The sequence below is a fragment of the Cheilinus undulatus genome, linkage group 4 (assembly GCF_018320785.1).
Source record: "Cheilinus undulatus linkage group 4, ASM1832078v1, whole genome shotgun sequence".
NCBI classification, from domain to species: domain Eukaryota; kingdom Metazoa; phylum Chordata; class Actinopteri; order Labriformes; family Labridae; genus Cheilinus; species Cheilinus undulatus.
Window position 1 is genome coordinate 19,960,656 of NC_054868.1, and position 10,976 is coordinate 19,971,631.

The 10,976-nt window shown below is 39.5% G+C and overlaps 1 protein-coding gene across 1 annotated transcript; it reads left to right on the plus strand.

Moving 5' to 3' along the window:
* The first annotated feature begins 175 nt into the window (after positions 1-175).
* On the plus strand, positions 176-5,467 carry LOC121509074. The gene is made up of 5 exons (XM_041786294.1): positions 176-308; positions 422-748; positions 1,012-1,074; positions 3,968-4,098; positions 4,953-5,467. Exons 1-5 carry the CDS (start codon positions 254-256, stop codon positions 5,268-5,270), a joined length of 894 nt encoding a protein of 297 aa, XP_041642228.1. The 5' UTR covers positions 176-253; the 3' UTR covers positions 5,271-5,467.
* The last annotated feature ends 5,509 nt before the right edge of the window (positions 5,468-10,976 follow it).

Below are 10,976 nucleotides of genomic sequence, written 5' to 3' on the forward strand. Positions count from 1 at the left end.
AATGTTATTTCTGTGTCTGTTCTTATGAAAGATAAAGGTCAGCACACATGAAGGTCACTTTTGAAGTTATGAGGTCCTGATTTCACTCTCAGAGGATATGAGTGTTTCTTGTTGAAATATGAAAGAGGAAGGGGACTAAACTGAACGTGAAAGCACCGACGTGAGCACACCTACGCAGTTTATAGCACAGGGTGTCTGCTTTAACGTGCGACTGTGAAGAATCAGAGCAAGGACTGATGGTGAGCTGGAAGTCATGGCAAACTGGCGAACGACAACAACAATCATTGTTATTTTGCTGCAAATTCAAGGTGGGCTGTGTGCTATATGTTCCACTTTTACATCTGTTTTCATTGACACTTGAAGTCAATCTGTGTAGAACAATCCTGTTCTGTTTCTAACAGCTGTTTTCTCTGTCTGGCAGTTCTGAGCAGTGTAAAAATCGCGGCTGCTGGTGTGGAGGGTCAGACACTGACCTTCAGATGTGACTATCCTCAAGATTATCAGATCAACAATAAGTACTTCTGCCTTGTTAAAAACCAGGTCTGCTCTAAAACCCTAATACAGACAGACAAACATGACCAGTGGGTTGAAAAAGGCAGATTCTCCATTTATGACAACACCTCCACAACCTTTTTCATTATCCAAGTGGACAAACTCACTTTAGAGGACAGAGGAACGTACTGGTGTGGAGTGGGCATCCCATCTGTCTCTGCTCACATCGATGTCGTACAACTGAATGTTTTGCAAGGTACAGTAGGACATTTTACACCGCATGATCACAAATTAAGACAAATGCTACCTGTATAAATAAATAACAGAATACCAGTCAAACCTACACTGCTTCTACCTTAAAAAATCAGGTGTTTTCCCATGCATGTTCCTCTTTTTGGAGCTTTCATTTTCAGTAAATGTGTGATTTTTTTCTCCATGCCTGTCAACAACAAATCATGCTGAAAATAAATGTGATAAGAGTCTGTGTGTTTTAATATGTTGGTTTTTGCATTTTTACAGTAAATAAATTGCCACAGCTGCCGCCACCATCACCCATCTTTCCAAAAGATCTCAAAGTGGACAGTAAGTGACATGTCTATATTTGTGCCCATCAGTACAGCAACATTAAGCAACAGTGTTAAGGACAAACATGGAGGTATTATTGGTGCAAAACTGTTCAGCAATATGGAAACAGATGTACAGCTGCATGAATAGATTCACAAATGCAAACCTGGACAGACATTTAAAAAAAGGTCCTTTCACAGGCAGAAATCCAAAGCAAAGGCAAATTTGTTGTAAACAGACATCTGAAATAACTGAGGGCCAGAAGTGCATAGAGGAGATGCCAAAACAGAGGAGGTTAAAGAGACAAAGAGCCTAGGTACCTGTCCATGCATTAATGACATGACAAGAATACTGCAGATAAAGAGAGGAGAGGTTGAGACAGAAGCGCAGGGTCATCCTGCAGTCTCAGACCATTTTATGATGTAAATTTAATCAAAGACAGTCAGAGTTTGTTGCATTTTGGCTGTTTGTTTACACGACAACAGCTTTTTGGGTGCTGGAAATGTATTAAAAAGGGTTCCAGAGAGCAAATCCGTGAAACTAAATCAGCTTTCATTCTCATGTAAACTTACAATACACAGTTCCCTCTGAAAACGGAGACTTTCCGCATTATAGTTCCAGTCAGTAGACTCAGCTTGCATCAAAGGGGATGCCCACAAAACGTCAAATTTGCTTCATGCTGAAGGGAAAGCAGACCATCAACCCCAATGATAAAGAGCTGCTGTATTACAGCTCCATGATAAACATACGATAAGAATCTTTCTTTAGTTTTGTATTTGACCTTACCGAAGCAGAGAGCCAAGGAGGAGAACACTATGGCTGCTCCCATGGTCGTAGCACGGAGGGATCTGATTAGAAGAAAGCAGGAATGGAGAGGAAGAAGAGGATGAAGGAGGAGAAGAAAGCAGGGATGGAGTGGAAGAAGAGGATGAAGGAGGAGAAGAAAGCAGGAACAGAGAGGAAGAATGGGATAATGGAGAAGAAAGCAGGGATTAAGAGGAAGAAGAGCAAAGGAGAGAATGCTGGAGGAGAAGAAAGCAGGGACAGAGATCGAGCAGAGGCAAATAAACTAATGTCAAGTAAATAATGCAAGTACATTTAATTTAACCATGGCAAAAATAGGGAAATAATTGTTCAAAATACATAAAAATGCATGGATACTGGTAGAATGCCACAACATTTTATGCTTGGCTGGCTGGCAAAGGGGGGCTAATTTTCTTTTTGAGGGCTCAAAACCCCTAGCTTTCCCCCTGGCTGCTCATCATCCAGCAGATGGAGGAGTATTATCATTCTCTGGGATCTAAAATCCCAATGTGTGTCCGTAGCTAGTTACATATAACTTCTGTAACCTTCATGTTCACTTTATCCACACAGTGTTTTATTGTTTCACTGGTACTATGAAGTTTGATCAATTGTTATAATGTCAAGTTTAGTTCACCCAATCTAAGGAGAATGTGATTTTATCCCATACCAGGTTATTCAACCTGGTAGCAAAGGATATCTTGGAAATGATACAGTTGAATGCCGTCTTTCAGCCAACCTTTTATAACACATGGACAACAATCTGTTTTCTCATGATTTTATTCACGTATGCTTTTATTTTTTTTATGGTGTGTACCATATACCCCATATTCGCAGCTTTACATAAATTTCTAACATTAATGATTTTATTAATGTATAATCCTTTGCAGTTAATAGTAATGTCTCAGTGTAGGAGATTACAGCTCAAAAGCTTTAAGCACCTGAGTTTAACATCATTTGTCAGCAGTGTTAAAAGCTAGGAGGAAAGGAATATTTTCCCTCATGTGACATCACGCCCCCAACCATATGACGAGATGCTGACTGTATCTACAGCCACGTGTGAGGTGGGCTATAAGAACAATGGTCCTGAGTTCTTTTTGTGCTGCTCACTCCAAGTTAACATTTTCATGAAATTTACTCTCTTTGTAGTCTGGAGTCACTTTGAGTAGCAACTCCACCTCCACCTGTCCACATAAATGTTCTGTGGAAGGAAACATGCATGGTTGTGTTGTGTTGTTGCAAGGTCACAACAGCAACTACTCTGGCGTGTATAATACAAGGACCCATGTGCATGACGCTTCTTATCAAAAACATACAAGAAATTGTTTTGTTTTTAGTGGATAATTTCCTTATAAATGTGGCTGTAGCAGTATGACTGAGCTGGCCAAAGCCTTAGTGAGCTCTTAGCTTTGCCTTTGCCTAAAGGTAGAGTAAACTGGCATACCAGATAGACTGTTTCACATATCCATTGCATGGGATATATTTCACAACTATCTGGGCAACGGCCCAAAGACGGTGTTTGGGAAGGGCAGACACCTTTAAAAAAATCTTTGTTACTGAACAAACATTCTGTCTGTCACATTTACTATGGGCAATCAGAGCAGCTATATGATGCAGTAGATGTGCATTGCCCCAGGGATAAAACAACGCAAGTGACACATAGCCATTGTTGTGGTTCACTGTCACTGGTGCCAGTTGGTGAATAAAACTCATGCCAAAGCAGATCAGGAGAAGAGCTAGATCATATTTTCCACCAGAAAAGCTTTCAGTGTGATTATTTGCTCTTGTTTTAATGAAAAAATGTCCAGTTCTGCTAAACCTGCAGCCAGTCGCTTCATGATCATCGCTTACTGACTATGAGTACAACTAAACCCCATTTGTAGCTATCGCCTTGTTGTTCTCTTCTAATGAGACGGATTGATCTGGCAGTTTTCTGGCTGGTGAAAAAAGTTTCAGATTGGCTCTTTTTAAGATGGATCTACCTGACGGTAAAAATGGAATCTGGCCAATCAATCAGCTTTGTAAGGTTGAAAGTAAAGATGATATCTTCTGTTAACACAAGCAGGCCTACATCCTGGGAGGTAATCTTGTGTTGTTTTCTCTCCTGCAGAGCTCCATCTGCCTATATACCTGACGGCTGTGATGTGTGTGGCAGCGATCCTCTGCGTGTGTATGTTTACACTGGGTCTACTGCTGGCTGTTAAACAACGAAGATCAAGCGTTCCTCACAGGAACAGAGAGGTTTGTTCATGACACAAACTTTCAGCTGCACTGAAATTCAGAAGTGCCTGCAGAAATGGCCATACTCTTCATTTTCACTCATTTCACTTTATACAAACATGTGTCACTTTAATTACTATTGCCTGCAAAGAATGTTAATTGTACATACCCACTGTCCCTTATTTAATTCTTTATTTAGCTTTTATTTAGTTATATTGTTCAATTCTATTGTATTTTTACCATATTTCTCCTGTGTTGTGTTGCTGCAATGCTAGAATTTTTCCTCCGGGGATCAGTAAAGGCTTATCTTATCTTAGAACTGCCACAATATTAGGAGGAATTACTTCATAATTAATACTTTATGATTGGGTTAATACTTCCTTAATATTACTGAGTCAATACTTGGTTAAATGCAAACTTATTCCTTGGTCACTGATGCTTTATTCTTGAGAAATTACTGGATAATTACGCTAATTACTATGAAATTACGAAGTTATTTGGGCCCACCAAAATAAAGTGCTACCCAATTTTCTTGTTACAGGCATTATGCCATCCACTGCTGAGACTCTGCAACAACTTCCCCTAACGACAATCAATTTAAAAACTCACCCAAGAAAATCCGGGACACACTCTGTTGTGCCTAACACAATAATGAATATTTCTGCTCTGCATCAATGCTAGTTGATGACATTACACCCATAATTTGGTTGATATTACACCCACAGCATTGTTCTGCATCTGGATGCAGCATTAACTTTAAAATATCATCGTGACCTCAAAGTAAGCTTAGCTGCAAACGTTTACCTTCCTGCTGAAAACATTAAATTGTCTATTAAATGCAGTAAAGATTCTGCTAATTTGTGTTCTCCCAACAGATCTCTGATTACGAGACAATGATGGCAGACACAAGAACTGAACCTGAACTACACTGCAGCTGTTCGCATCCAGACTGCACAGAACTTTCAACCCTACCTCCACCACCTCCTGACCTCTGCTCCCACCTAACATCAAATCAACGAGAGTCGGTGGTCTCTTTTGGCCCTGGTGATTATGCGGATGTAGAGGGGTATGTCTGCCAGTACCAACATCTGGATCTTCAGCAGTTAGAGGAGCATGTCTATCACTCTCTCCATGGAAACGACAGTGACAAAAAGGATGTGCCTCCAGGATTAAATGAGCAGATTAGCACTTGAATCTGTTTGAGGCATCTTTTCTTTTACCCAAACCAACTTCGTTCTTCTAATGTAACTGCCAAAATTAAAATGTTGTCTTAAACATGATCAGAGTCTTTATCTTAAATTTTACCTTCGTTTTCTCATGGCTGTCTTCCCAGATCCCACTAATTTACCTAGTGGATGAACTTTGTTACAGAAAGTCTGGTCTCACCCTGAAGTTCACTGTATGTGATGAAGCCTATACTCAGCGGTGAACTAGAAATCAACAGTTATGTACTGAATTTTGAATTGGAAATAGATTTCATTTCAAGTATTTGAGGTTCTCTCCTCAGAGACTGCCACTGATTAATCTGTCAACTTCCCCATTCTTCAGTCATGAAAATATTCTGTATCTGATTCTTGGTTGAGATCTTATTTCATCTGCCATCTTCAGTCTTTTAGATTTCCCTTGAGTAATCTGCAGCGTTTATTTAGATTACCTCTCTCCAGACCACTTTTTCACCCGTTCTTGCCACTTCTTTTTGCTCCTTTTGGCCATTTTTGCTACATTTTGCACATGAATTTATTTTGCCCTATTCTCCCTCTTTTAACACAATTCTACTGCTTTTTCACTTATTTTCCACCCTTTTTTATATTTTGAACCCACTTTTGCCACTTATTTTTGCCTATTTTAACCCATGGCATGTGTAATCCATTGTAGCTGCCCCCCGCCCCCCCAACTCACCTTTTTGCTTGCATTCTTAGTCCATTTTTGCTCTTTTTCCCATTTCTTCACTTTTTGCACTTTTTTGCCACTTTTAAGCCAGTTTTCCCATTTTTACCCATTCCTGCCACTTTTAGGCCACTTGTAACTCATTTTTGCTGCTAAAGCAGTTTCTCGCCACTTTTATTAATTTATTTTCTGTTTTTGCCAATTTCAACCCATTTTTGCCCATTATTTTGTGTTCCTTTTTTTTTACAGCTATTCATTTATTGTCCAAAAAGTTGTCTCAGTTTCTTCTACTTAATTTTCTGGCATCCTGGTGGTTGTGCACATCATGGCTTTGCTCTGAAATCTGATATTACTTCCTTAACTGTTTAGTTCTATGTGCCCATCCACACTGTTAACAATAAAAAGTTAATTCTGTCTTAAGAAAAGGGGTTTATACTTTGAAAAGGCTCTACTGTACTACAGCAATAGAGCGGGAGTTTGAGTGGTTATTATTTAGGTAAAAAATATAAAATATATAGTTTTCACAGATTAACTTTATAATGGACCATGATTTTACTGACCTCCACAGGCCCCCAGTTTGGTTGGGCCCCAGAAAGCTCTCCCCTTTAGAGCTCCTTATGGGTGGCCTTATATGTCCTTATGGGGGTGGGGGGTTGTAGTTTTCTTTTAGATGGAACATCCTAATCAACAGCTCTGTTAAAAATGTTGCTCCTCACAGTGCCATCAACAGCATTGGCAGTAGTGCTGGGCGTATTGATACTGCAGTATCGATATATCGATATTTCCTAAGTACTCATTTGGTATCGAGTACTTTTAAAAAGTATCGATATTATACGAGTACTTTCACAAAACGCCTAAAATTGCTCCTCTCCGTACTGTTTTCAGTCTCTCTGCCTGTTGTGCTCTGTGCTCCGCCACCACAGCGCTGCTCGCTGTTTTCCATGTCACATAAATGTGGAGACCAATCAGGCGTAAGAAACAGGCACTGAGCATAGAGAGCACTCACACACTCAACAGTGCCAACATGGTTGCTGCTGTGCGCAAAGCAGGTTGGGCACATTATCCATGTTTTGCTAACACCTTAAATTTAGTTGTTAAAGACTATCAAGGCTCTTCCTGATCTTGTTGACATCCAGCAGAGATGCAGTGCCGTTGTTTCTTTCTTCCATCACAGCACAAGAGCAGTAGATAGGCTCAAAGAAATCCAAAAACAATAAAACTTTCCAGAACACAACTGATACAATCAGTTGAAACGAGATGGAACTCCATGTTATACATGTTGGAGAGACTTTCTGAGCAAAAAGAAGCTATAACCACAGCTCTCTGCCTTCTTGGAAAGAGCCCACTGTGCATGAGTGAGGACGACTGGTCTATGATCAGTCTCTCCATCGATGCCTTAAGACCATTTGAGGAAGTGAAAAGAGAAATATTAACTGAAAAACGTGTCAGTTTTGAAAATCATTCCCTTGGTGTCACTTCTCCTGAGATCCACTGCATCCTACGAGTGCCAAGGAAGCAGGCTAGCTGCTGAGCTGTCAGCACAATGCCAGCGTCGCTTTAGAGGCATTGAAACCTTCTATGGTCTTGCTGTCAGCACTTACTTGGATGCAAGATTTAAAAACCTTGGGTTCTGTGACAGGGCAAATGTGGAAACTGTTAAAGGGCGACTCATCCCTGAAATGCAGACGATGAGCCAGACCTCTGCCCCTTCAACTTCAGCTCAAGAATCAAGCTCTGCTGCTAGGTCTGCCTCAGCAATTGCCCTGGCCACCACCCCAAGCTGCTCTGCAGGGGCTGCTGTATCCCCACTAGCAGCAAAAGGAGGAATATGGACAGACTTTGACTCCCAAGTCCTAGCATCCCAGCAGCATCGCACAACATGCACTGATGCCATAATTGAGATGCGCAAGTACTCTGAAGAGAAGCCGATTCCACGGGATCAAGACCCTCTGCTTTGGTGGAAAAAGAATGAAACAACATTCCCCTCACTAAGCAAACTTGCAAGGAAACACCTTAGTGTCATTGCAACATCTGTACCTGCAGAGAGAATTTTTTCAAAGGCAGTTAGTTAGCCAAAGAAGGAGCGCACTGAAGGGAAAACATGTCAACATGTTGTTGTTTCTCAACAAAAACCTTTAACTTGCTCAAAAGCAGGGGGTAGGGTGAGGGTCCAAATATGAGACTCAGGTAATATCTCCTTGGACAAAGAGTTGCTATCATGGTAAAAAGCAAAAGATTAAGAATGAAAGAGCCAATATTTGTGCTTTACTTCAGTTATTTGCACTTCAGTCTTTATTTATTTTATGTTTCACAAGCAACTGCGGACACTTTGTAAAAAAGGAGAGAAGTACAACAAAAGAAGAATAGCTGTTATGTTACAAAATGATTGTATCTGAACTTAAATTGATGAACCTTTAACTGAAAAAAAGAATTTAAGCAAATATTTACTCTCCAGTAATAATATATTTTATTTTGCTATTCTCTTACTGTATCAGAGCAGAAACTCTGAACTGAAAAGTGAGAAGTTAAGTTCTGAAAACATTTGTTTTTAAGCAATACATTTGTGTGCTTTTTAAGCTTGAGAAGTGTGTTTTGTGATTCTCATTCAGTAACTGAGAGCTAACTCTAAACAAAAAATGAGAATTCAAATTCTGAAAACATTTGTTATTAAAGTAATATCTTTGTGCATTTTTTTAGTTAGACAAATGTAATCAAAGGGAGACATTTTGTTTTATTCTCATATTGCATCTGGGCACAAACTCTAAACTGAGAAAGAAAGATTTATGTTGTTATTATTGTTTGTGAACAAAACCCTTGGACCAAAGGCCAGGTAATTTTAGTTTTGTTAGTTTAAAATACTCTTTGTTCTGCAGACATGATTTTGTGCAGATTTCATGTTTACAAATTCAGATGTTTATAGTAATAAAACATTTCTCATTTGAATTAAAAGCTCTGCCTGAAATCTGTTCTACATATTAACATACATGATTAACCAGTTTAAAGCAAAAATTACAAAACAGGCTAATGGTCATGAAAATATTTAAGAGTAAGTTTGTTGATTATGCACTCACCAATGAAATGATGACAACCTGCTAATCCCTAATTGAAAGTACAGAAGATGTTTTTTTATGATACTAAAAAGTATCGGTATCTGTATTGGTATCGGCAATACTGGCCCAGTATTTACTTAGTATCGGATCGATACCAAATTTTACAGTATCGCCCACCACTAATTGGCAGAGCTGAGGAAAGGTGGAAAATGTCATAAAAACACAGAAAAATAGTCCTAAAACTTTACATATAGATGAAGTTCTGCTTCAAACCACCAGAATCTGTTTCTGTTTTATCAGTAAGTTTAATGTTGGAAGCAGTATGACACCAATTCACTGTCAATTCAGGTTCAATCAGTCAGCTCCATTCTGTGCATGTCTTGACACCAAATCATTTTCACAGCACATTATCTCAGCATCCATCACAGGGTTATTCTAACTTCAAATTCGTACAGCAGAAAGAGACATAGAAGCACTGTCCATTCTAATACCAAGACAATGAGCAAACTGTAGAGTGATGTAATTTACCCATAATAACCGTGTATTCAGCACTGCCCTTTAATTCAGTTTGTAAAAGGATTAATTGCCAAAAGTGCAACCAAGTGTGTGGTTAAAAATGCCGTCTTTATTTCCACCACCAGTGCGCTCTCAATCAAAACAATAACAAAAGATGATCGGCCCTCTTTAGCTCCTGCCACCTTGCAGCTCACTTCCTGTTCTGCATTAAGGACTCTAATCAACAAAATCTGCACTCTACAAGCTGTATTTACTAAACAGTGAACCACTGCTTTTGTTTCATGGATGAATTTTAATTTTGAGGGAGAAAAGCTGTTCAACATAACCTTCCTGGTTTGCAAGTTTTATCCATGAAACAACAACAGTTAAGTGGTTTACTGTGAATAAATGTATCTTACTGACAGCAGTTTTTGTTTTAAAAAAGAAGAATCCTCTTTTTAAAGGCACAGGGTGTAAAATTGGGTAATATTAACAACATCAAACTGTCAGATTCTAGCTGCTCACTTTTGGTGGTGACAGTGGCAACCAGTGAAATTTTAAAAATGGCTTTCTGTTATTTGCTTTCTAATGTTGTACTGTAGAAACATGCAAAAATCCAAGCTGGCGGACTCTGTGGATGGGACCTTTCCTATGAATTAAAAGGTAATGGAAGTAATTTAGATAGGCACATTTGTAATTAATATGTTTCCTTTTAACAAAATTTGTTCCACTAAATGCTGCTGGGGTAAATATTACACAGGTTCACTTCACTTTACAAGGAAAAAACGAACAAAAACAAGTTAGCAGTGGAGATGGGAAGGATGAGTTTTTCAGCATGACTTAACTCGACTCAGAGATATATGGGGGGTTGCCTGGGTTACAGAGCACTCAGAGAATTACTGTGGTCAATCACAAATAAGCTGCAAACATTAATGAGATACAGCAACAGAAGGGCAGCTTCCTGATGTAAACAGCTGGTCAGGAGATGACAATGTGTGCCAAACACAGATAACCTTGCATGCTCGATGGATTTATTTCACACATCCATCTGGAAAACCACACATAGTGTCTGGGAAAGGGCAGAGCCTTTGAAAAAAACCCAGAGGGTGATTGGATGAACGTTCTGTCTGTCACATCTTTACGGGCCAATTAGAGCAACAAAACAGGTGACATAGCCGCTAGTGAACTGCGCGCCTGTGCCCTATCGAAGGAGTAAACTCCATAGAAAACTGCATAACGCCGTGAACCATGGTGACTGTAGACATGTCAGCACACAACTTTTGCCGTTTTTGAAAAGAAAACAAAGCAATGCTGATCTTTGTTCTTCTTTTAACAAAGAAATGTCAAGTTCTGATAAAACTGGCGCTTTAGCAGCGTCCTCACTAATGTCTTCCGCCATGACTGCACCGGCCTCTTGTTGCTGCTTGCTTACATCAGACTCTGCTGTGCCCAAAAGTACTGCCCCTC